Source organism: Anser brachyrhynchus (assembly GCF_964034855.1).
Source record: "Anser brachyrhynchus genome assembly, chromosome: 24".
Classification (NCBI taxonomy): domain Eukaryota; kingdom Metazoa; phylum Chordata; class Aves; order Anseriformes; family Anatidae; genus Anser; species Anser brachyrhynchus.
Window position 1 is genome coordinate 2,217,612 of NC_137717.1, and position 24,969 is coordinate 2,242,580.

General features: G+C 52.6%; 3 protein-coding genes and 1 long non-coding RNA gene across 12 annotated transcripts in view; 1 reads left to right on the forward strand and 3 right to left on the reverse strand.

Moving 5' to 3' along the window:
* The window catches only part of ZMYM4 (zinc finger MYM-type containing 4), a 46,347-nt gene extending 36,194 nt beyond the window's left edge, over positions 1-10,153 (forward strand). For 7 of the 9 annotated variants that reach the window (XM_080566809.1, XM_080566801.1, XM_080566802.1 and 4 more), the window contains 4 exons: positions 351-462; positions 1,863-2,111; positions 2,881-3,010; positions 4,162-10,153. In XM_080566809.1, coding sequence (XP_080422935.1) covers positions 351-462; positions 1,863-2,111; positions 2,881-3,010; positions 4,162-4,369 — 699 coding nt within the window. In that variant the 3' untranslated portion in view covers positions 4,370-10,153. Of the gene's footprint in view, positions 1-350; positions 463-1,862; positions 2,112-2,880; positions 3,011-4,161 lie in introns of those variants that run through there. The other 2 variants (XM_080566803.1, XM_080566808.1) reach the window with 2 other exon arrangements.
* Positions 10,154-12,331: 2,178 nt separating this feature from the next.
* LOC308182361 (interferon alpha-inducible protein 27, mitochondrial-like) lies at positions 12,332-13,819 on the reverse strand. Its single transcript, XM_080566837.1, has 4 exons — positions 13,682-13,819; positions 13,494-13,544; positions 13,028-13,189; positions 12,332-12,576 (listed from the first exon to the last, which is right to left on the reverse strand). The coding sequence occupies exons 2-4, from the start codon at positions 13,540-13,542 to the stop codon at positions 12,488-12,490; spliced, it is 300 nt and encodes a 99-aa protein (XP_080422963.1). The 5' UTR covers positions 13,543-13,544; positions 13,682-13,819; the 3' UTR covers positions 12,332-12,487.
* A 504-nt stretch (positions 13,820-14,323) lies between these two features.
* On the reverse strand, positions 14,324-14,951 carry LOC308182362. The gene is made up of 2 exons (XR_013941779.1): positions 14,839-14,951; positions 14,324-14,546 (listed from the first exon to the last, which is right to left on the reverse strand). It is a non-coding gene; the product is annotated as an uncharacterized lncRNA (long non-coding RNA).
* An 8,105-nt stretch (positions 14,952-23,056) lies between these two features.
* Positions 23,057-24,969, reverse strand: part of KIAA0319L (KIAA0319 like) — a 31,483-nt gene continuing 29,570 nt past the window's right edge. Inside the window, exon 21 of the mRNA XM_080566833.1 lies at positions 23,057-24,775. Within this exon, the coding sequence (XP_080422959.1) occupies positions 24,588-24,775 (188 nt within the window). The 3' untranslated portion in view covers positions 23,057-24,587. The remainder of the gene's footprint in view (positions 24,776-24,969) is intronic.

Here is a 24,969-nt window from a genome sequence, read left to right on the forward strand (position 1 = left end):
CAGAAAGTACTAGCATGTGAAGTTCTTTTCAATAGAAGGGTACTCAGTACCTCTTCTGTTCTGTATATGCAGACTTTGCAAGGATAGTTAATACCTAGATGATGATTTTTTCCAGAAAAGAGCTCTAAAGCTTGAAATAGTAACAATAATTTTTGCTTAGATCTCATTTCATACCAGGGAGGTCCCAGTCCCTGCAGAAAATCTGATTTAATATCTTAATGAAGGTTTCAACAAGGTATTTTGGACCATTGGACACTTGGACATAAGAAAGGAAGAAATCTGATGTCCTGTATCTTCTCTGCAATGTTATGTAATCATAAATTGTATGTCTTCCTTTTTTTCTCTCGTAGTACCTGTTTGAGAATGGTAGAATAGATAACATTTTTACCGAGCCCTATTCCAGGTTTATGATTGAACTTACAAAACTTTTGAAAATCTGGGAACCTACAATTCTTCCAAATGGTAGGACAATTATTTTATTTTGTGTAGCTGCATGACAAAACCTTTAATTGAAATTAATATTTTCTCAATGCCATGAAGAAGCATGTGATCTGAGACATTCATATTAGTCTCCTCTTTCTCCACCATGCAGTTGTTTATAGTAGACTAGAATCATGGCTTTTGTGTCTGTCTCCAGTTACGGATTACACTTAAATATGTCTTTGCCTCCGATCAGTCTCTCAGCTCCTTTGAAAGAAAGGCTTCCTATTCCTGTGGTCAAAATACAAGTTATTTTCCTTCAAGTTTTAGCTAATCTTTTTGAATACAGGTAGCCAGAACTGTGTGTACTTTTTGAGATGAGAGAATTAGGATATTGCTGAGAACATCGAAATTTCCATGTAGAGTTGCACTAGTTGTTCCATATCAGTATAGGAAAAACTTCTGATAAATCAGAGGATCACATTAAAAAATAGTAGGAGACTTGTTTAAACTCCTCAATTCCAAGTTCTTCTCAACTTGCTCACTTCCACATTGAGTTCCCAAGTTCTGCAGGTATTTTTAATTGGTCTTCAAGTATGATCATGCAGTTTATAAAGCTGGACACTGGTAATATAAGTATGCAAGATCTTTTTCAGAGTACCACTGAAACTTAAGTGATGTTGGCAACTCCAACTGACTTTTCGTTTAGAAATCAAACTTTCTATTAATACCGAAATAACCCAGTTACTTATAGATAGTATAATATATAGTATAATATTAGACAGTATATAGTATATAGTGTAATATAGACAGTGTAATATAATATATAGTGAAGTTTTCTTTCACAGCAGATCTCTTGTAAGGCTCCATTTCTCCTTTCCTAACTAACTTACAACAATCAAAATGGTCTATTTGTTATGGATGGTACATTTTAAAGTCGTACTCCATGTCTTAGGAATTTCACGTTTTTGCAGTTGGCTGACTGGTTTAATACAGTGAAATTAAAACTTAGTGAGATTCTGCTGATGTGTGCAATCTTCCTTTATATCCTTCTCTCCATTCTTCAGGTATTGGAAGATCATGCTGTTCCACAGCTTGGTTCTCCACGCTCCCTCTTAGGTTCATGCATGCAGTGCTCTTGATTTTATATTACAATTGCTTATGATAGGTCTGAATTTGATCTGATATGCAGGTCGTTCATACACAAGGTGAGCTGAAAGAGGACTTATATGCATCTTTGACAGAATCTGCCAATATAATTTAACTCTTTTCTGCCTTCCTACCCTGCTCATATATGATGCTTTCACTTCCTTTGGGGAGATTCTGAAAATCTGCTAGATTGCCAGTGGTCCTTAAAAGCTGTTTATTTGTAACTGAATATGAGGAACTGTCCTAAACTTGCATAAATATCCCTCTTCTTTTTCTTTGCCCGTTGTCTCTAGGTTATATGTTCTCAAGAATTGAAGAAGAACACCTATGGGAATGTAAACAGCTGGGTGCATATTCCCCTATAGTTTTACTGAACACACTTCTATTCTTCAACACCAAATACTTCCAACTAAAGAATGTCAGTGAGCACCTGAAACTGTCCTTTGCCCATGTTATGAGACGCACCCGGACTCTGAAGTATAATACTAAGATGACATATTTACGTTTTTTCCCACCCTTTCAAAAACAAGAGGTAGAATCAGGTAAGTGAATACTTTCTGAACATTTGAATTTCTGCAATTATATTTGTGTTGTCTACTCCTTACTTTAAAAAGGGCTGGGGAGAAAAAGATATTAGGGAGTAGGCAGAGCTATGGGTAATTTGATTTCTGTTATTATCCGGCACATTTTCAAATTTTTTCACTGTAGGATGGTTTAAAGGTAAATTCTGATGGACCAAAGGCATCTAGTAAAAACTTACAAAATAGGTGCCAATGTTTGCCAAGAAATACTGTTTTTTATTTGCAGTTATTTTTTGCTGTTTTGAAAAGGGAAATGTTCGATCCTGAGAGGGGTAGCAGAGAGTATTTCGGTAGGATTTATTAGAAAGATGGTTGTGTTCAACTTCTAACTGAAAACCTGGAAGTTATGCTGTCTGCCATTGTGAAGTGACTTTGTAAGGGTATCAAGTGGGATCATGAAACTATTGGTTTCTTCAGTTAATGGTTCCACTGTGTTACATTAATTGTCCTTTATTAAGAAAAAAGAGATTCTCCATATTGTTCTGCTAGATGCTGGTTCTAGAAGAGGAATGGGCTGTGGACACCCTATAGCTTATGTGATCTTTCGCCCATCCAGCAGATCAAAGCAGTGGACTTGTATGTGGTTTTGAACGACAGATAATCACTACAAGTAGCATGCATCTGTGTGTTGCACAGTTGCATCAGGCTGGTGCTAGGCTAAGTGACTAGATCTTATTCTTAAAGTGCTGTTCTTCACTGAACTTCAGTGATGCCATTTTTGTGTATCCAGATAAATTATCTGTAGGCAAAAGGAAACGCAGTGAAGATGAGGAGGTTTCAACAGCAGTGGAAATGGCTGAAAATACAGATAATCCCCTGCGGTGTCCAGTCCGACTTTACGAATTTTACTTGTCAAAATGGTAAGTGATGGAACTTGATTTTTGATCTGTATGTAGACTAGAACAGGTATTTGGGCAAGTATCCCCCCACAGACATCATGTTCCTTGTGAAAGATGGTAGGAAAAGTGTGAATTAGATAACAGTGCTGATGGCTTTTGCCTGCTGAAATGGGAGACTAACTTTATTTAGGAGTTAGAAATTAGACTATATAGCAAGGACATAGATATAAATCATTTTGTCTTTCCCATTTTGTATAATTTTTAGGTAGATCACTGAGCAGGTATGGTGTTCTTCTCTTTTCAAAGAAAATACACCAAAAAAAGTAAACAGGATCTCATTAGTGTCAGCTACAACTCAAATAAATCACCCTCAAAAATGCACCTACTGAGCATACTACAAATAGTCCCATTACTTAGGCAAAGGCATGCCTAGCAGCTGTCCTTACTCTTTGTCTCCCTCTTCTTATCTTTATTGTACTCAGTTGCATATCATTAGAAGCTGTTAGTTGTCCTTGGGCTGTGAAAACATTTCCATGCTCCTCATCATATATCATAGCTCCTGCAGAGCCCCTGCAGTGGTGCAAGCAGCAGTAAAAATTCACTTTGCTGTTTTAATGTGAATACTCCAAAGCCAAGCAGGAGGAATTCTTCCTCTGGAGGACTTTGTCTCTTCCTACCAGCACCTGAAAGCTGCCTCAGAGTCTGACGGTCAGATGGGCTCACCATTCTGCAGCACGAGTGGGCAAGCTAGGATTTAGTTTTGCTAGTGCTTGAACGTTCATTGCCCCAAAGTACAGCAATTCTGGAATATTAGAACCTGTTTTATTCAGAGATTAAATGTCAGATGCATCTGTCAATCGTACCAAGACACTAGTATTGTTAACTGGATGATAATATGATTGAAGAACCACGTCTATAAAGAAGTCATGCAGAATTTCTTTGTTTCTTTGTAAGCAACTTAGAGAACCTGGAAACAATTTAAATGTTCACTGTAAGATGAAAGGGGGAAACCAAATCACAAAGAAAAAGATTTTAGTTATACTGCTTCAACTGTGGTATTGTAGTCTCAATGTAAATTTAATTTCCTTTGCTGTTTCTCCATCACAGTTTTTGTGACTAGGACTTTTAAAGCCGCCTTCTGTAATGTGTTCTTCCTTTCTTTACGTTGACAGTTCTGAAAGTGTGAAGCAGAGAAGTGATGTATTTTACCTTCAACCTGAGCGCTCCTGTGTACCTAATAGCCCCATGTGGTATTCCACATTGCCAATAGACCCAGGAACTTTGGACATCATGTTAACACGTATTCTTATGGTGAGGGAGGTACACGAAGAACTTGCCAAAGTCAAATCAGAGGACTCTGATATTGAGTTATCAGACTAACTGAAGTGGGGTATTTTCCTTTGAATACACATCAGAAGCACCAAACTGTGAATACGTCCAGCCTTTGGAAAAATGTGTATTAAGTAAGCCAAGATAATGTCACCTACAGGCATATTTTGAACCACAGCGGATGTACAAACTGGAACTGGAAGGAGGCAAGCTATGTAGGCTGCAAGAAACAACGTCCTGTGGCAGGCAGCGATAAATCCTCTGAACAAATTCAAGATGAACTAACCTATTTAAGTGGTGCATAAATCCTTCATCTGTTTAGGGTTTTAAAAAATTGTGAGATATTTTTAAGGAAAATGGTTGTGTAAAATCTACCATGACGATATCGGGCATGGAGAGCTAGACCGTGGCTCTCGTGACCTCGCAGCCTGCTGGCTGGCAGTCCTTGCTGCCAAAGAACATGTGGAGATCTGAGAGCTCTTCACGAGGACAGGAAAGCGGTGGTATTTAGACAGACAGACACCTTCCGTTATAAATACACGTACACATATGCTTTTATAATATTTTTTAAAACTGGGATCAAATGTTAGCAAGGCAGAAGCCGCTGGCGTATCTGCCAGGGAAGCTGTCTAAACATACAACTGTCTGGCTGCTGTTCAATGGTCACACAATGCCAGAGTCTAGCTCTCGGTCCAGGCTAATAGCTAACTCTACCTGTTTGGTCTTCAATGTGGAAGAGGTGCTGTAGGTCAAACTTCAGAGTGATCATGTTACGGGACGGACATTTTTGGGTTATGTACAGGAGAGTGACTGTCCTGGGGTATGTGCAGAAAATCCCTTTACTAGCCCAGTAGCTCTGCAGTCTGTTGATTATAATCTAGCAAATACTGTGGTGCGCGGAAATTTTTTTTCCCTTACGGCAGCTTTCCTTTCTCCTCTTTCCCCTACTCCTATGTTTTTGGTTATTTTGTAAGGCAAATCTGGAGGGCCTTGTCATTTCAAATGAAAGTTACACGCACTCTTTCTCTTTCCACCTTTGCAACACGTGCAGTGTTGTACAAAGGATGCAGTATTACTTCTGACAACAGAACTGTGGTAGAAAATTACCATGTGTGTCTTTTTCCCACCCCACCCAAAGAGATTTAGTCATAGTGTTGGAAAGCAAAAGAGACTTTTTTGAGGCTCGGCTGTTACTGCATCTTTCTGAAGAGAAAAGCTCCCACGTTGTGTTTAGAGGACAGGACGTTATCAGATACTGTCTGTACCTCCATTTTCTCAAGCTATAGATGTGTGTTTCTGATGACGAGTTACCGCAAATTCATTGGAAACACAAACTATTTTTAAAGAAGAGAATTGTATGGGTTTTATCTAGTTCTGGTCAGTTATCCATCTTCTGTAACAGGGGTCTGATATTTGATCTTGTCACTAAAATTTCAAGAGATGAAAATCAACAGCCTTGAATTATATTTCCTTTTTTTTGTTTTGTTTGTTTTTTTTTTTTTTTTTTTAATTATTTTTTTAGCAGTAACAGAAGTAATTTAACAAAAATAAAATCAGAAAGTAGTCTATTGACGTTGTGTACTCGGTAGTCCTGTCCCTGCCTGTAACAGATTTCACTGATGTATTTTTTAATACAGAAAACTATGTGAAAAGTAAACCTGCCCCTGATTCTGTCTGATCAAAGCCCATCTGTGTCTGTCTTTTCTGATCAAAGATGCTGCTTTCTCCATGTCCTGGCTTGGCACTCCCGGGGGGAAGATACTTTGGCTGTAATATGTACCCTTCAGTAACCTACCGTGGCAGCACTTGGAGGTTCAGTGGTGATCCTGTAGGTTAATTTCATGTTCTGTGAACACTAACCTGTCCCTCCCCATAGTTATATTAAAATAGTTTAATAGCAGGCACAGTATTTTGTATTGGAATGGTTCATAGAATGTTTCAGGGGAAAAAAAAAAAAATCATTCTGGAGAGATTAGTGTGTAGGGGATTAAAAAAAAAAAAAGCCTGAGCTGTGTTAGTTGCACACAGGTGTGCCCAGAACCTCAATATTAGTAGGAGGCAGGAAGGATCCAGGAATTACGGTATTTTCTGGGCATCCCACGTACGAGTGCAGCAGTTCATGTCCGTATCAGGTTGCCTTTGCCCTTTCGTTTCCTTCCCCTGACATCTCTACCTGGGAAACGAGCAAGGGCAGCAGGCAGGACAGGCACTGGGAGGCCAGGTTTCAGTTGGGTGGAGCAGAGGCTGTCAACAGAGTAATATCACAGCTGAGTTTTCCCTTAATAGACGGGAAGCATTCCCATAGAATAAAGTAGTATATTTGTATATTACGAGTAATGTATTCATTTTGCTTCTCTGAAGACCCTCACTTTTTGTTGTTTGTGAACACTTTCACATATGTTGATTTTTTCCAGGTACTTGGAACGAAAGATTTTCGCCCCTCGCGTTCTGTCAGCAAGGAGAGTTAAATCACTTTAAGCTTGACCGGCTGTAAGCAAAGTTGTTAAACATGGTACTAACTCCTTTTATTTCATAGCTCTGAGATGAGAAGGGGTTCAATGCAGCATCTTTTGGTGATATAATTTAACAGAACAAATAGTTTCAGTTTCCATTTCTGGAGCCAGACACCTCCCGCTCGGGGGCCCTTTGTCAGCGGTGTGCTGGGGTTATCTCAGCCTCCTGAGCCATTCGTAGTCAGTCTGGCTAGAGTTCGTGCTGACTTGCAAGGTCAACTCATTATCTCCAAGGATTGAAATATATTTGTGGATTATATACACAGTATTGAAGGTCTGACAAAGTTGTTTATAATAAAAAGTAGCTGAATCACTCTCTAGCCACGCAACACTGTTTGTTACTTGAAATATTCTTTTAAGGAGAAAGATCATGTGTTAGTCTCAGTGTGGACAGAGAAACAACAAAGATGAGAGAGACAGACAAGTAGAAGGTAATGCTTCCTGTTGACAGGGTTTCTTCTTTATCTGTGTGCCTTTCCACTGCTAGAAACACATTGTTTAACCGTCTCTTAATTCTCTGTGTGCGGAGATGACAGCACAGCTGTACAGGCTGTCTAGTTGGAGAGTTTGGAAGTGAGCGTGTTACTCGTTACCGAGGATATTCCTGTAGAGAATTGCAGTTCTGGCCACTAATGCAAGTCTTGGGGTTTTGCAGAGATTTTTATTTAAAATGCTTCCTGGAGTGCAGCGGCTGCCTGTGCAGCGCTGGCGTTTCCCTAGCCGCTTTCATTCTGAGAGGTGCTCGGTGCAGTGCGTACGTTTCTGGCTTCAGCTGACTGCAGAAGGAATCTGAAGGCACTTTGAATGTCACAGCTAGGTGCAAAAAGAAGCTAAATTATCATAGGAATTATTCTGTCAACCTGATTAATGACTGATCTGAAAGAAAACCCTGAATTTCTCTGGCAGTGGTCTCCAGCCAAGTGCTGTCCCCTCCGAGACTTGAAATGAAAGGGCAGCAAAGTCATTTGTTTCATGCTTCCTAAGGGTATGTACAATGGCGAGGCACCACCGACGAAGTTTTAGTGCTGGGGTTACAGAAGTGCTGCTGAATGTGCAGTAAAGTCTTTGGGTTTTGGTAACAATCTCAATAACTCCTTTCAGTCCCTCGAGCAATAGTTTTGCTGCTGCCTTCAAAAAGAAAACAACAAATGCTATCGGATAAAGTCTTTATGGTGCTCTTTTCAACCCCCAGTCACCATGCTCTCTGTGCAAATTGGAATTTCGAGTTTTGCTAATATCAGCACAACAGGTGTTCCCCCTGCTCTTCGTCTTTCAGCAGCCATCCATTTGAAAGAGTTGTAACAGTTAGAGCAGAGGCAAAAATTAAGATTTGTTCTCTTGTATTAAATTGCTGCTAATCTACAGTATGTCCCAAGTAGAAGGGACAAGATTTGCAAGATTTGCCTTACAAGATTTGAAGAAATAACAAGTTTTTGCAATCAACTTAGATTTCCTGTTTCTGCAAGGATATTTACCACCAGTCGCTGTAGAGGCTGCAGCGTTCTGCAGGGCAGTAATCTGTGATGCCCAATTACGATGATGGAAATCTATTGAGTATTTCTCTGCTTTTTTTTTTTCCCCTTTCTTTTGCATAACAAACCACCCAGTTTTGAAGATGGTGATTTGTAACCGAGGATGAGCACCACAGTGTGTAGAAATCATGGACCATGGACAAAAAAGTCTAGAAGTTTTAGAAAGAGGGAAATTGTTCATTTAATCTGTCTTCTGGCATGAAGGTATCCCTTCTGCCTTTGTCCAGGGGCTTCCGTGGCAAGCCCACACCACTTGGCTGAGCTATAAGACCTTCAGTTTTCTTCCTCTCCATTTCCACGAAGCATTCAGTAACTTTTATGTTGTGCTTTATGAGGAAACTGGTTTGGACTTGCCAGGAAGACGGAGTAATAACGGAGCACACAGTGGAAGAGAAACCACTGAATGGTACTGACGGGTCTGTGCAGTGGGGTGCTGTTTCCCTATTTACTGCACTGGTTTGCTCAGGTGGGTGGTTGTGTGTGGCAAGAAACTAAATTAAATAATACTTAACTGTATAGGTTTCATCATTTTATATTCAGAGCTCCTCGATTAGATGCTATTATGAAAAATACGTGAATTTGGGCGCAGATCAAAGATGGGACAAACATAGAGAACCTGATTTTTAAAGGTGTCTGAGTTTCTGCACCCAGACTGCTAGCTTTTCTGCTGATTTGTGGCAAATAGCAAAATCTGCAACAGCTTTTAAAATTTTATCTTAATTATCATCAATAGATGCTGCAGCTGTTGAGGTCATTAGTGCTCAGTTGATTGCACCAGTGCTAGATCTGGTCCAGGGAGTACTGCAGAGTTGTGGAACGGTTTTAAAAGTTGTAAAGGCTTTAAGGAACCCAGACATCTTGGATTCTTCTAGTCACAGTACTTAAATTTCCATTGGACAATAACAGTCACTAAGCTAATGGTTTTTCAGCAAAGATTTGTTTTTTCAATAAAGACACAAAAACTGGAGTATCTTAGATTATCACTTGCTTGGAGGGAAAAAGGGAATTTATTACAAGAAACTGTCAAACCAAACAAAGCATCAAACACCAAATCTCAAAATGCCTCCCAAGTGCATGATTTTAATTAACAAAATTCCAGTCCCACTTCCTCGTGTTCAGACTTAATTGATGCAGGCTGCGATACCCACAGTAAGTACAGCTTGGTAAACTTTGTGATTTATATTCGCCTGTTAGATATGCCAATGAACAGCATACCTAGGGCCTTCGGTCTACAAGACTTTGACCTTTTTACTCTCTCTATATTAGTAACACGAAAAGCCGGAACGCTTGGAAAAGGTCTTTTAGGGCTGGAGCCAGGATTCTCCGTCTAGGAAGAGGGTGTGGGTGACTGCTCTTGACTTGATCCCCAGGTGAGCCACTGACTCGTTCTGTAGCCCAGGAGCCGGTGTAGACGTAACTACTGTTGTATAGCTGAAGCCTCATGTTTGGTCCCTTGCCAACCTGTACCTCGGTTGTACCCATCTGTAAATTGGCCAGACTTTCCTACCTCGTTTGGGCATTATGAGGCTAAATTCTGTAGGATGCTTTGCAGCCCCGTGATGAAAGGTGCTATATAGCTGCAAAGTGTTACTTCAAAAGATTTAAATAGGTCACCAGTGCATCATAACCTATATTAAAAAGACTTTTCTTATATGAGAATTTATAGAGTTCAATGTATGGTATTAATAAGTGAATTACTGAGACCCCAAAAATAGTTTTTGTTTGAATCGTATCTGTATTCTGGAAAAGTGATTAAAAACCTTTAACCTTAATAAAAGAGTACATCCTCATTTCCTGTATTATGTTGGAATCTAAGTTCAAAAGCAGAATCTCCTATGTTTTAAGGGGGGAGGGTTTCGTTGTTTTTAAGCCAGCATTGAAATAGCAGCTTAATATCTTCACAGCAAGGCTTGGTCTTTCCCGCATGGCTGCACGGCAGCTCACACTGCGTTTTGCTCCTTTTTGAAGCCTTGGGGATTGGCTGTAATTAGATCAACCATCACATTTGTCACACACGCTCCTTCCCCGAAACCAAAAGCAGGGGCAGTGGTGGCTTGTCCTCCACCTTTGCAACTACTCTGCGCTAAAATGTCAAGCTTTCCCTGCTTTTCAGTTAATTTCCATGCTATTGCTTATTCTTCTGCAATGTATCTTTTCTTTATCAACGTGTTTTATGCAAGCAGAGGGAGAAATAAAGCAGACACCCGTTCCTGACCAGGGAGGAAACCAAGTGCCAGGACGCGCCAGCAGGGAGTCGGGCAGGGCTGGCGCTGCCCAACGCATCCGCGGGCAGGAGGACTCCTCGGCACTGGGTATCCCAATTTCTCGGCTATCCTAAAATCCCAGAACTGGCCCGAGAGCACGCAGTAACAGGGAAACAGCACGGGCGACCTGGAAGACCCCATTGAACAGAGCTCGATGTGGCTTCCAGCAAGGGCAGCGAGAGCCCTCCTGGATTTCTGAATGCGGTCCCTCGCCGTGCTCTGAGGCTCTGCCTGAGCTGTACCCTGCTCTTTAAATAGTGGGGTTCTTGCTGCTGTTCCCAGGTCAGACAAGCAGAGCCCCCCTGGGCACAGCAGGTCACACAACCCTCAAATTCAGGCACGGGGAAAATTAGGCTCTCCCTGGTGTCTCAGCACAGCAATGGCATTTTACAGCTCTTTGGAATTCACGAGTTGGAAGCCCCCAAACCCCCAACCCTCCTCCTTCACAACCACGCAAACCTGCGGCCATGCCTCGTGCTGGGGGGGGGGGGGGCAGGATCCACGCACCGCTTTTCCCTGCGTTATTATGGTTACCGCCAGATAAGGAAGGAATGAAGGAAGTGAAGGAAGAAATGTGCAGCTCCAAGGAAGCTGTGGCCCCGCTGCACAGGAGCCCCTCTCCCACCCTGTAGAGGGTTTATGTGGCAAGGTTTTTAGGGTGGGGGGCATAGGGGTGGCTTCTGTGAGGTGAATCCAGAAGCTGCCCCATGTTAGATAAGGGCCCCGCTGCTGGCCAGAGCTGGGCCAATAAGTGATGTTGTTGGTGCCTCTGTGAGAGCAGATTTAAGAAAGGAAAAAAAAAACAGCTGTGGAACAGAAGCTGGGAGAGAAAGAGGGGTGAGAAGCAGCCCTGCAGCCCCCAAAGTCAGTGCAGCAGGAGGCAGGAGGTGCTCCAGGCTCACAGCAGCAGTTCCCCTGCGGCCTGGGGAGAGGCCCCTGGTGGAGCAGGCTGTCCCCCTGCAGCCCACGGGTCCCACACGGAGCAGATCTCCACGCTGCAGCCCGTGGAGGAGCCCCCGGTGGAGCAGGTGGATGTGGCCTGGAGGAGGCTGCGGCCCATGGAGAGCCCCCGCAGGAGCAGGCCCCGGGCCGGAGCTGCAGCCCGTGGAGAGGAGCCCACGCAGGAGCAGGGGGTCTGGGGGGAGCTGCCGCCCGTGGGGGACCCGTGCTGGAGCTGTTTGCTCCCGGGGGATGGACCCCGTGGTACGGAGCCATGCGGGAGCAGTTCCTGAAGAGCTGCTGCCTGTGGGCAGGCCCCGCAGGCTCATTTCGGGAAGGACGGCATCCCGTGGGAGGGACCCCACAGCGCAGGGGCACAGAGCGACTGTGAAGGAGCAGCAGGGGACACACGCCATATATTGACAGCAACCCCCATTCCCCTGTGCCGCTCAGGGGGATGAGGTGGTAGAGGGTGAATGGGGAAAATATGTTTTAGTTTGTTTTGTTTCTCACTTCTCTAGTTTGTTAGTAATAGGCAATAAATTTCTCTAATCTCCCTATGCTGAGTCTGTTTTGCCTGTCACGGTAATTGTTGAGTGATTTGCCTGTCCTTATCTCAACCTTTGAACCCTTTCCACCGTATTTTCTCCCCTTTCCTTTTGAGGAGGGGGAGTGAGAGAGCGGCTGTGGTGGAGCTCAGCTGCCCACCGGCGTAAAACCACCACACACCCCTGACACAGACACACATGAGCCACCACGACACCCCCACGTGCAAAGCCATTTTTATTATTTTCCATGTGCTCAGTGCTCAAGCGGGTCGGCAGCTCCCTGCATGGCTGCAGAGGGGCTGGCAGGGCACTTCCCGGCGCTGTCTGCTGCCTCCTGGCTTTCCTTGGGTTTGCCACCTGGAGCTGTGCTCCCCTAGAAGATCTTGGCTCCAATTGCTGCACCAAGCGGCCCCAGGGTTGATGACAGCCCAATTTTGGCACCAAGAGAGAGTCCTGCGGCTCCTGCAAGGACAGAAAGAGGCATGAGGCCTGGCCCATCGGTGCTCTCTGCTGAGGGACAGAGCATAGGACAGAGAGAACCGAGGACTTCTCCTGACCAACGCCTGTGCACCAGCCTGCAGGTGCTCTGATCCCTGAGCACGGTCGAGCCCTTCCAGCTGCCCCTTCTGGCAATGGCCAGAGCTGCCAACAGGCACAAGCGGTCCTGGCAGAAGAGCAGACTAATGTCTGCACAGGCCCAGATGTCTTCAGCACAGGGTCCCATATCCCAGCAAGCTCTGACTCTTCCTACCACACCAAAGATTTATCCCTTCCCCATAGGTTTGGATGAATGAAACCAAGGATGCACTGAAGGGCACAGGCTCTGCAGAAAGTTGAGTTCACGACCCCATCACTCCTGCATGTGCAATGCTCCAGGCAGGGTCCCAGCGCAGCTCAGCACCCCACCACTCACCGACCGACTGCAGCACGGCCACGGTGCTGCCGGCAGCCACTCCTCCGTTGTTGGCTATGGCAGCCGCCGACATCATCTTGGCAGCTATGGACCCCGCGGCGATGCCGGCTGCCTTAAACCCCAGCGCAGAGACGACTGCCGGGAAGCCAAAGAGCGCCACTCCTGCAGCAGGGACACCAACACATCTGCTACCCGCATGCCAGGTCCCATCCCAAGAGGATGGAGTGTCAGAGCAAAGAGCGGGGGCTGTGGGGCACAGGGTCGGGGATGCCCCGTCCCCAGGGAGAAGGGGAAAGGCACGCAGGGCTGCGGCAGGGGCTGGTGATGGGTTCCCCAACACACCGTAGTCCGGCTGAAGCCTCACTGAGTGCCCAGCCCAGGCACGGGGCAGCCCTTGCCCCCGAGCTCTGCTCACCCACCCCATGACACGGGTGCTCCGTGGCCAAGCCAGGGGCCAGCTACTTACCTACTGTAGCAGTGGCCCCAGTAATCGCTTTTATGGTTTCATACATCATCGCTAGGACAAAAGGTGAGAAAATGTCACTCAGAGTGGGCAGAGCTCACCCCCCAGGCAGAGAACTTGCTGCAGGACCGATGGCTGCCCCCGTCCACCACCTCCTGCCGGCTTCTCTCCACCCGCAGGACCCGCCGTACCTGCCTGCTGTGCTTGCAGTGCCTGTCTGCCCTCGGCACGCCGATAACACGGATAAAAGTTGGCGCAGGGAGCGCCCCATCCCACCCAGCACTGCCCCGGGGCCGCCCCGCACTCGTCACATCTCAGCCCAGGAGGAGGAGGCCGGTTTGTTTTCCTCTTGGTTAATGTTCAGCTTTGTCACAGGAACTGACATGGTTTCGATTTGTGTAGAAAAGCCACACGGGCGACGCAGCGGGGCTCGGGCAGCGGCTGAGAGGTGCTCAGGCAGGCCAGGACGTCCCCATCCTCAGGACCCGGGCAGCAGAACTGACCCCGGCTGCCAAAGGGAGATCCCATTTTCCTATGTCACTGTGCTCAGCAACAAAACTGGGCAGGGGAAGGTGAAGGAGGGGCTGTTGGAGCGAGGCGCTGGTCTTCCTGAGTCAGCATGACAGGGATGGACTCCGATTTCCTAGAAGCGGCCCCACTCCTGCGTGCCTCTGGGAGGGAGCAAAGCCCTAGGTTTGCTTTGCTTCGGGTGCAGCTTTGCTTTACCTGACGCGCTGTCTTTATCTCAAACCAGGCGTTTTCTTGCTTTTACCTTCCTGATTCTCTGCCTCACCCCACGGGGGCAGTGAGCAAGAGGCTGCGCGGGGCTCAGCTTAAACCACAACAGGATCAACAGGATCCGATGCCTTTATTTGGAGGCTCAGATCCAGGGGGGGGGTCACAGGAGAGACCCAGGGGTCTGTGGGGGGATCCAGGGCAGTGGCCGCAGACACCAGTGGGGTTTTGCTGGGGATCCATGGGGTCGCAGCAGGGACCCGATGACAGCCCTGGCAGCTGACGCAGCAACGCTCAGAGCCGTGGGGGTTCCTGATGCCCCTGAGGAAGAGGAGGAGAAGTCAGCCGCAGCCCGGCCCACCCCCCCCTGTGTGCCCCATTGCCTGGGGGAGCATCACCCCTAGGGCACCCTGAGGGGCAGCAGCCCCCCCAGATCTTGCCTCCCCTTGGGCGTCCCCTGCAGTGCCAGGAGGCTGTGCACAGGACCCTGCGTTTTCTCCCAGCCCAGCGGGGACAGCGGCCCTCGCTTGCCGCTCTGATTTAGCTCCCCCATCTAAAAGGGGGTGCAGCCCCCAAAAACCCACGGTGGGGTCCCCCTCCCTGCTCCCCTGACCTGCCCGGTGGGGGCCCAGCGCTGGGCTGCGCCTCGCTGCCTGTCAGGGGAGGCAGCGGTGACGTAGGGGAAGTGGATTTCTAGGAAATCAGTCCCTTTGGTTTCTTTTCGAGTTTCCCTGGGTTAGTCCCGCGGCTTAACCCTTGCTGTGCCCGGCTCTCACGGCACCCGGCTGCTCACGCGGGGCGCTAAGTGCGGGCAGGGGCCTCGCTGGGTGCTGGGGTGGGTGCTGGGGTGGGTGGGTGCCCCATGGGTGCCCCCTCCCCTGCCAGCCCCCCACGGGAAGCAGGGCCGGGAGGTGCCAGGGCTCTGGGGCTGGGCATGGAGGTGGCGCAGGGCAGGCCCCCCCCTCGGTGCTGCTGCAGGTGCTTTACCGGGCGCTTTGCAGCGGGGTCAGGAGCTCTGAGCTTTCAGCTGAGCAATACAGGCAGCGGGGAGCTTTCCGGCAGCGGTGGCACTCACAGGCACCTCCCTCTCCTCCACTCAGCAGCCTCAAAAAAAGGCCCCAAAGCCACCTTTTTTTCCCTCCTCCCCCCCCCCCACCCTCCCCCTCGGGCCCCTTCCCCACTCCTTACCCCAGGACCGCGGGTCCGGCCGCCCCCTCCGTGTCCCCAGGACGCCGCTCGTGCCGCCGGCCCGCGGGCACCTGCAGCGCGGGGACGAAGCGAGTACGCAGCCTGTGCGCCACCGCAGCTGGTTGAAGGGGACCAAATCCAGTTGCAAGTTGATCTGGTTCCTTTTTACCAGCCCCAGGGACGCACTTTCTCTCCGGAGGTGCCACCGGGGCCGGCGCCAGCACCAGGGTCCCGGCGTGGGGGTCCCAGCCCAAAAATACATACTTCTTAACATTCCATAACGCCGGCCGACTCCATATGGGCATATGAAGAAGTATGTAGGGTTGGGAGGGAGAGGCGGCAGGGAGAAGCCCCCAGCCCCGGCATCCCCCCTGATCCGCAGTGCTGGGGGCCAGCCCTGTCCCTCTGGAGAAGCCGGGGGACATGGGACGAGGGTGCCCAGGGTGCCCAGGGTGCCCACAGTGCCCAGGGTGCCCAGCCGTTGTGCTGGCCCCAGGGCTCGCAGGCGGGCAACGCGCCCACGGGGGGGCTTTTCACCAGTGGCTGCCCTTGGTGAGGCTGTGGGGCACCCCAGAACGGGCAGGGGCTCAGCAGTGTGGGCAGCCCCCCCTGGCTGAGCGCCGTGTCCCGTGAACCTGTGTGGGTTGGGGGTTCCAATGCTCGGAGCTGCTTCCCGGGGGGCTGCAGGGGACCCCCCCATCAGCTCCGGGACTTGGCAGCCCCCCCTCCTTGCTGCTGCTGTGCTGGGCCAGGATGGACCAGCTGCACCTCCCCAGCACCCTGCACCCCCCCGCAGCACCCCAGCACCCTGCTCTGCCCCAGCCCCCTCCCCGGTGGCCAACCTGCTGCAGCCCAGGGTGCCAAAGCAGCACTTGTGGCCCCGTCGCTCTGCAATTTATGGCCAGGTCGGGGGGGGGGGGAGGGGAGGGGGCTGCACCCCTCTTGCACCCCCCCCTCCTTGCCCAGCTCCTTGCAAGGCCAGGAGATGGATGCAGGGGTCCTGGTGCTCCGCACCCCCAAACTGCAGCCCAGCACAGCAGGCAGGGGAGGGCCGAGAGGCTGTTGCTGATGGGGGGGGGTTTGTGGAGGTCCCTGGGGCTGGAGACCATCGAAGGGGTGCAGGGGGGGCTCAGCAGCCCTGAAAAAGCACGGCCAGGTCAGGGCGATGGAGGGGACGAGTGTCACAGAAGCCCGTCCACACCTTGACCCCGGCGACCTTCCTACCCCTAAACTGGGAGCTGGAGCGGGGCAAACGCGGGGACCCGTCCCAGGAGGGGGGGTGGCGCAGCTGGAGAGGGCAAGCGAGGAGTGCAGGGGCTGGGGGGGCCCAGCACGGCCGTGACTCAGCGCCGTGACCGCCGCAGCTCTGCAAGGAGCCGGTGGGTGCCAAGCAGGCGCCGGCCCCGCTCGCGACACCCGCAGGCAGAGGAGAGGCTGCTCGGTGGCCCCCGGAGCCTCCAGCCCTTGCTGCGGGGTGGGGGGCAGCTGCCAGCACGGCCGTGGTGCCCCCACGGTGCTCTGCTGGCGTCCTGGGGCTGCCCCGTGGCTGTCCCCTGGTCCTGGGGACCCCGGGGACACGGCTTTTGGGAGCCCCCGTCCCCAGCCTGATGGCAATGCTGGGGCAGAGCGCGTCCGGCTGCGCCAGCACCCCTTTTCCCTCAAAAAGCAGACAGAGTGGGTGTCCCGCGGCTGGACACTGCAGAGATGTCCCCGCTTAACCCCTCGGGCTCCACCTGCCCTGCAGCTTTGGGCTCCCGCAGGGCTCTCGGGGTGCGGTGGGAGCCGTCAGCCCGTGGCTTTGCCCAGCGCCGAGCCCCCGCGTCCAGGGTGCAGGGGCAGGGCTCGCGCATCCCGGCCCATCTCGGCTCCAGCCGCCTCGGCTGCCCTTGGGCATTTCTCCCAGCACTGCGGCGTTGAGGTGCCCCGGCCCCGGGGGACCTTCACGGCTCCAGCCCACGACACAGCCCCGCAGCCCTTGGCCGGGCTCTGCAGGTGACCTTGGAGGGCCGCACGCAGCCCCATGAGCAGCTCAGAACCATCCTGCCCGGAGCCCCCAGGCCCTGCACCCCTCCGGGAGCAGCTCCCTGCCCCAGGCACGGGGACAAACGGCCCCGCAGGGGTTGGCAGCGGAGCCGGGGGGGTGCCGGGGTGGCCGTGGTGGCTCAGGCGCTCGCACGGCACCGAACAGCCCCAGCCTGGCTATAAAAGGAAGCGACTTTTTTCCACGCTCTGCCCCAGCCGCGTGCCCGGCCGCCCTCTGCAGCCGCTCGCTGGCGGCGGCCTCGCCAAGTTTCACCGCTCGGCATCTGCCCCAGCTCAGCCAGCACGGGGCAAGCCCCCGCCTCGGCCACTGCAGCCGAGCAGGAGGTGGGTGCACAGCCGGGGGGGGCCTGGGGAGCGCCCCTGTCCCCAGCTTCACTCGTGGGCACCGCACGCTTTGGGGCTGCGGCCGCATGGCTCGTGGTGCCCCGGTGTGCCCAGCACCCCGCACACGGGGCTGCGAGGTGGGGATCCTTTCCCCTCCCATCCCATTCCATCCCAACGCATGGCCAGGGGGTGCTCCAACGCCCCCCTCAACCCCACCACGAGCTCGCTGCCATCCCCACGCCTCTGCCTCCACCTGCCCAAGGCGCGGGGGGCCGTGGGGACCCCCAACCCCACAGCCCTCGGGCTGCGCCCTCCCTCCCTGCCCGAGCTGCTGCGAGCAGCCAAGCCCAGGCGAGCGCAGGGGCCGCGAGCAGCAGCGGCATCCCCAGCCCGAGCGGGGCTCGGCTCCAGCCGAGCTCGCTGAAGGTTAAACGCTGGCGGCGGGGAGAGCCCCGCTGCCTCCCGCAGCCCCCGCGCCCGCCAGCTCCCTGCGGCCACTTACTGTCCTGGAGGTGACACCGGCCAGGGCTGGGCTCCGGTGGCAGCGGGCTGCCGCGTCCCCCGGCACGAGCACGCCGCTTCCCAGCTCGCCTTGACTTTGCCACAGGACTCCTCCAGCTCGTCCGCAGGAGCTTGCAGCATCCTCCAGTTCAGCAGGAGAAGTTCCTCGCCGGGGAGGGAGGGAGGAAGGGAGGGATTTAAGGCAGCCCCTGCCCGGGCTGCGGATGCCTCCGGGTGCAGGTGAAGCCCCTCGGCTCGCTGGGGCACCCCACAGCCCCCTCCTCGCGTGCCCCATCCTGGGCTCGGTGCCCCCGGCATGAGGCTGACAGATGCGGGGAGGCACCGGGGGTGATCCCTGCTACCGAACCTCTCCCTCCCGGCCCAGGCACCGCCGGCGTGCGGGGCACCGGCCACCTCCACCTCCTGCCCCTCGTCCCCTGGGCGCACAGCGGGGGTCCCGGAGCACCCGCAACGCCTCTCCTGGGCCCAGCAGCAGCTGGGGGGCTCGGAGGGGGAAACCTGTCACTGCTGCAGCCACACAGCTCCCCCGGGACTCCACGGACACGGGGACACCCGGCTGCCCTGTGCCACCCACACACGCTGCCCCTATCGCCCATCGCAGGGGGGTTATAGGGTCCGGAGCAGTGCAGAGCAAAGCCAGGGGTGCGGGGCTGGGCTGCCCACCCCGGGACCCCGCGCCCCCGATGTCCCCCCACCCTACCTCTGCGTGCAGCCGGTCCCTGGCCCAGGGGGGACCCGGGGACACACCTCGTCCTGGCCACCAAAGGGCGAAGGCAGACAGACAGATCCACGGCATCCCTCCCGCGGCGGTCCCCGGCGGCTCCCCGCCTGCCCCAGCGCCCTCCCCAGCCCGGGTGCGCTCTGTTTGCCTGCTATTTTTGGCAGCCTCCTAAGAGCTCCTCTCAGGCTATTAATAATGAGAGTGCGAAATTCGTTTGGCCTCTCCTATATAAGGAAAGGTAGAGGCTTAGAGGCAGCTAAATATACTGGCGCGTGCGGGAGCGAGCGGGGAGGCTTTGGCACCGAGTGTGGAAAAGAGATTGTTTGAACAATGGAAAGACGGACTCACTCGGAGCGCAGGGCCCCGTGCGGACGGACGGAGGGACGGAGGGACGGATGGACGCAGGGATGGTGCCCGTGGGCCTGGCCAGGCCCGGCGCTGCAGCACCCGATGCCCCCGGGGACCCTGCTTCTGCAGGACGGCAGCGGGAGCAGGGGGACGCGCCTGCGGCGGGGATGCTGCGGGAGGTCCGGGGCTGAGCCGGCCGAATTTTCCCCAAAACACGCGACGAAAGATCCCGTAACGAACCCGCTGGGCCAGCAGCACCCCAGGCTCGGTGCCTGGGCAGCAGGGACATGCACTCAGCCGCCTTCAAGCCCCGCTGCCGCTTCTGGGAGCCCCGGGCTGGGCCAGGCGCTGACCTTGCCCCGCTGCCGGGGCCCGGGAGAGCCCGGCTGGAGCAGGGAAAGCAGCAGCAATTCGGGGAATCCTGGTGGCAGGAAGGCACGGAGGAGCAGTGCCAAATTCACATGGTCATAACAAGGACAGCACAGGCAGAGGGGTGAGAATATGCACGGAGCAAAAAAAAAAAAAAAGTGCTCTCCCCCTGAGCTCCATAAACAGATTTTCTAATTTTTTTTTTAAATCCTCCTAGGCAAGGTGTTGTGTAGGGAGGGCTGGGGAGCCCTGGGTTGTGCCTGCAGCTACACCGAGCTCCCCAGCACGTCGGCCTCATCCTGGGCCGTGGCACGGTGGTGCCAGCACGGGGAGAGGCCCCGATAACGGACCTGGGGTTGCTCTGAGGCTCCGTGCGAGCACGGAGACAGCAGGGAAGGGGCACAAGCAGAGCCCCCTGGGGCACGTCACCCAGCAGGTGACCCTAGGGGGGTCCCAGCACCCCGGAGCCCCCCGTGGTGGGTGCCGCCTCCCGGGGAGAGAGTCCCTGTGGGACGACACCAGCAGCTCCAACCCCGGACCCCCCAGTCCTGAGCACCTCGCTCCCCGTGGCGCTCAGCACCCGCGCTTCTCCAAGCACCACAGCTGCATCCCGCCGAGGAAGGCGCTGTAGGCCAGAGGCTGGTGGAGGAAGGAGCAGCTGCTTGCCCTCGGGGCAGGGAAAAACCCCGGCTGGCTCCATCGCTGCCCTAGGGGCTGGTGCAAGCTTTTGGCTCCAGAAGCCAAGCCCCAAGGGCCTGCAGCTGGGGGACTCCTCGCCCGCAGCCGCCGCCCGTCCCACACCTCTGCAAGGAGCCAGCAAACGTTAAGTGGTGCTGAGCAGACAGCACAGGCAGCTCGGCTGCAAAGGGGCAGCCTTCGGAGAACTGCACGCAGGGGTATGGGGAGAGCAGGAGGAATAAAACCAGCAGAGTTGGGTGACACGGAGCGGAGCGGGAGCGCAGGGGGAAGGCACGGAGCTGGCAGCGCCGCTGGCAGAGGGGCAGCAGGCTCCTCGGGTTCGGCTCCTTGTGTCCTTAGGTGACAGCGGTGCGAACCCCGAGGGCTCCAGCACAGCCCCTCAGCCGTGGGAGGTATGGACAGGTGGAAGGGCGGCTCTGGAGCCGTCTCCGTGCTTTGAAAAAGCCACGTCCCACAATGTAGTCGGGCCCCTTTTGGCTGCCATGCATTCCCTACAGCAGCCAGCGACAGCTGGGCAGCCTTGATCATCTCCTTCAAGGACTCCACTAATAAATGTTCCCCTGCTTCACTAAGAGGAACACCTACCCTGCAGCTTGAGCCCCAAAGCTTCTGCTGTTTTGCTTTCCAGTGAAGTCAGTGATCCCCATCCCTCCTTCGGCTGTCGGAGAACAGCCCCGGGCAGATCCGTGGCACTCTGCACCCACGGCCCCTAAAGCATCACCGAGCCCCAGAGCCCAGCAGCCCCCTGAGGATGAGGAGGGACTCCCAGCTCCCGTCCAAGGAGGGCAGTGGTCGCATTAGGACCCATCCCGCAACTGAAACGAGAAAGAAGCAAGATGAGCAGCAGCAAAACATCTTCCCTGTTTATTTGCAAGAAACTTTTTGTTTAAAAAATTACTTTTAGTCTTGCTCCAAGTAACACTGCAATCAAACGTTGTTAAACCAAAGTTCAGACAGGTTGGGCAGCCCGCCGCTACACGGAGGAATGAAGAAAAGATTTAAGAGCAAACTATTTTAAAACTAGATCGTAACGTTTGCCTCAAACATCTTCACAAGTGTTTGAAGTTCATTCGTGTTAAAGAAGAAAATAAAATCAAGTGACTCCGATGGTTCATCTAACAGATGTCTCAGCTTTTAGCTTCCACACATGGGTAACTTGTAGCCAGCGTCTCTAATTGTGAAATCAAAATGCATAGCAATGCAGAAACCTTCCCCGTGCAAGGTCAGAGCGGGACCACGGTGCTTGGGTAACAAATGAGCGATGATATTGGTGATGCTACGGGGCAGAAGGAGGCGAAGGATTTGGAACACGTTTGCTCTACATGCACACACCTTGGAAGGAGGTCTGCGTTAATGGCGCACCGAAGCAGCCTGCCCCGCGCCTCCTGTGCCAGAAGTTACCACCTGCAGCTCGGGAGGGTTCCCCCTCATCCTCTGCAGGCCCTCGTGCTCCGATGCTGCCGGCGTGGCGCTGCAGAGGGATGCTCAGAAGCACCAAGGGTTAACAAGGGGAAGAGGGCTCGGGGAGGGGTGGCCGCCCGCTGCACTGCTGCACTGCGAGGGAATACCAACGGGGAGCCAGAATTATAAAGGGGAGCTCGCGCTGTGCTCCGTCACCAACCTGCACTCAGCGGTGACAAACGACTAAGGAGGGAGGAAGCCGTCCTAACCAAAGGGCTCGGAGCAGAGGGAATGCCACAGCCCACTGCAAAACCTTCACGGAGGCAGACAACGGCTCTCCTGCATAGGGTGGTGCTGGCAGCTGCCTAAAGCACCTCATCCCGAAGGTGTTTCCGCACAGTGAAGCGTAAGAACAAAGCCGACCTCGGCTAAACAAAGGTGTTGGGGAGCAGCAGCTGCACAGACTTTAATTCTTCCCTCTTCCGTAATAGGAAGCCAGGCTTGCTTGAATGCACGCACTGCATCTCCTGCGAGGGTTTCTGATCTCTGCAGCAAGGAATGCCTGAACCACTGCAAGCACCGCTCGCTCGCTGCAGAGGGGATTTCCCCAGGACGGACAGGAGCAAGAGACTTGAAAGGCATATGCCCCAGAAACAGCTGAGTCCAACAGCGTGGAACGATTTCAGGCACGGTCCCAGGACCACATCTGGTTAATCCCTGCAGCTTCCAAACCTCGTTTTCTTGCAGTCTGTTCATCTTACATCCAAATGAAGGGAAATGCCTCAGAGGGTGGCGTCACCCAAGAGTTAAGTGTTTGGCCAGGAGCGGGCTTGCAGCGAGGGCTCCAGACAAGCACTGGGCTGTGACCCTTTAAGGCACGGCAAGGGGAGCATCGTCCTGCTGTCATGCCATCCCCGTGTGTGGTCCGAGGCGGGCTCCTCGGGAAGGAGCAGTTGTGAGAGCGGGTGCAGGAGGAGCAGCCCGGGCAGGGGCCGCTTGGCGCTGAGCACCAGCTGCACGCCAGACAGACACAAACCGGAGGGTGGCCTGGGCTGTGACGCAGGCAAGCGAGAGGCAATCCCCGTCCCAGTGCAGGCAAGAGGGCACGAGGCTGTTGCCCCACTTGGGACTCCTCGGGAGAGTGCCTGGCTCCAGCTCTGGTGCCTGCGGAAGACAGCTGATTGCCCAGCAAAATAAACTTAGCAGCAGCCACGACTACATTCAACAAGGGGACATTCCCTCGCATTCAATAGTGTTTAATCTTCATCTTGCTCAACACAAATCAGTAGTGCAGCAATATAAATACAACTGAGGAAGTTAAAGCCTTCTGGCTTTCATAGCTCAAAAAAAAGCCAATGAAACGAGTTTCCAGTTTTTAAATTAAACACAAAGAAAGGCAATAAACTGCCCGCCCATCCGTGGAGGAGCAGCGGCATCCTTCATGCCAGTAAGAGGTTGATTTCTGCCCGAGGACAGGGGTGCAACTCATGAAAGCAGCACAGTGAGATAAAGAAGCAGGTAGGGGAAAGGACCACCGCACACCTGGCTCCCAGCAAGGCCTTTCCCAGAGTTCAAGCAGCAGAGAAATACAGCCACTGGCTGCTGACACTTGCCGTGCAGTGCCACCAGGTACTGAGAATTCCCTTTCCAACTGACTACAGGACACCAAATGTACTTCGCGCTGTACCAGGGGCACACAGGGCTATTCAGCTGTAATGACATGAGGCCACTAAGCTGCCAGCCAGAGGGAAGAGCCAGCTGCTTGGAACTGAAGACACCAAACCCCGTTTGCTTGGGTTGTGCAAGTTTTAAGGAAAAGAAACCCCGCGTGGCATTTCGTAATTGAGATACAGTTGTTGTCCAGACTCATGGAGGGCTTAGGGACTGACAGAAAATGCTGCTGAACTACACCTCATAGCTTTGGAATTAAGTCAGCCATTAAGCAAGTGTACCAAAGGCGAGTGTCCCATCCCTGCTCTGGTATCCAACAGGAGAGCTTGCTGCAGGAGGGGGGCTCCCAGCCTAGCTAATTACCACAGGCAGGTCAGCTTTTCCACATCTGAACAGCCACCGTGTCATCAACACTCCCAGTGAGAAAAGCCTAACAGTTATTTAGAACGGCTACAAAACCCTCTCCCCTACCTGCAAGCTGATGGATTGTGACCATAGTGTTTAGATTCCTCCTACTCTATACTCCAAAAGCAGCCAGTGTATGTGAAAGGACAAATCTAAATTAAAATAGTGCTTAAACCATTAGGGAAGGTGGGAGTAAAAGAAAACAGAACTGTCTGACAGCAGAAGTAGTTTGTGGCGGGCTATTGGAGCCGGGAGGGAGCTCAGAGCACTGCCTTGACCTTCCTTCTTCAAAGAGCTTCCAAGGCGAGTGACCTGGAAGTCCACAGGTGTTTCTCTGCTGCAGTCTGAGGTGGGCCAGGAGGGTCCTGCACATTCACAGTTGCTCCAAGTGGTTCTGTCCTGCCGCACTCCAGATGCCAGCTCTGTCTTTTCCGACGCTTCATCTGTGGTTCACAGTTGTCTTCTCCCTTTGATTTCCCTTGGAGTTCAAATTCAAGTACAACCAGTTTTAACTGAATGAAAAGAAACCCGCAAAAACAAAGTTATTTTCTGTGAAACAAGTTAGCAGCTGTTGTCCTAACCAAACTGGCCTCCAAAGGCCCTTGCAGAATAGGGACGGGAGTGGCCTTCTCTTTCCCATTGAGCTCCAGCAAAAGGCCACCTAAAGGGAGCTATAGGGTTTCCTCCCTCTGGTTCTTGGGTTTTAGCATCACTTGTCCATTGCGCAAGGAGCCGTTCTGGCTACGGAGCAGTTTCCCTTTCTCACGGTCAGGCCACGTGAAGATGGCTTCATCGCTGTCCAGTTCAGACTCGGAGTGCATCAGGCTAGTGTTGAGGACCTGGGCTTTCTGTCTGCCACCTTTGAAGGAGAGAGATTCCCAGGTTAAAACTACCTTTAACACTGGTCAAACACCACAATTTAACCCCGTTCCCCCTCTAAGTGTCACTTTCCTGTCACATCAAGGGATGCAACACAGGAAATCAGACTTTCCTGTGTCCGTCACTATTCCCTCAAATGCTGAACCCGAAGGCGAAGCGATCCTGCTTCAGATA

Coding starts and splice junctions, on each gene's coding strand:
- LOC308182361 (XM_080566837.1), bottom strand. CDS start 13,542: ATGATGTATGAAACCATAAAAGCGATTACTGGGGCCACTGCTACAGTA. Junction 13,190..13,493: donor TGGGGCCACTGCTACAGTAG/GTAAGTAGCTGG, acceptor TCCCTGCTGCAG/GAGTGGCGCTCTTTGGCTTC. Junction 12,577..13,027: donor GGCCGTGCTGCAGTCGGTCG/GTGAGTGGTGGG, acceptor CTGTCCTTGCAG/GAGCCGCAGGACTCTCTCTT.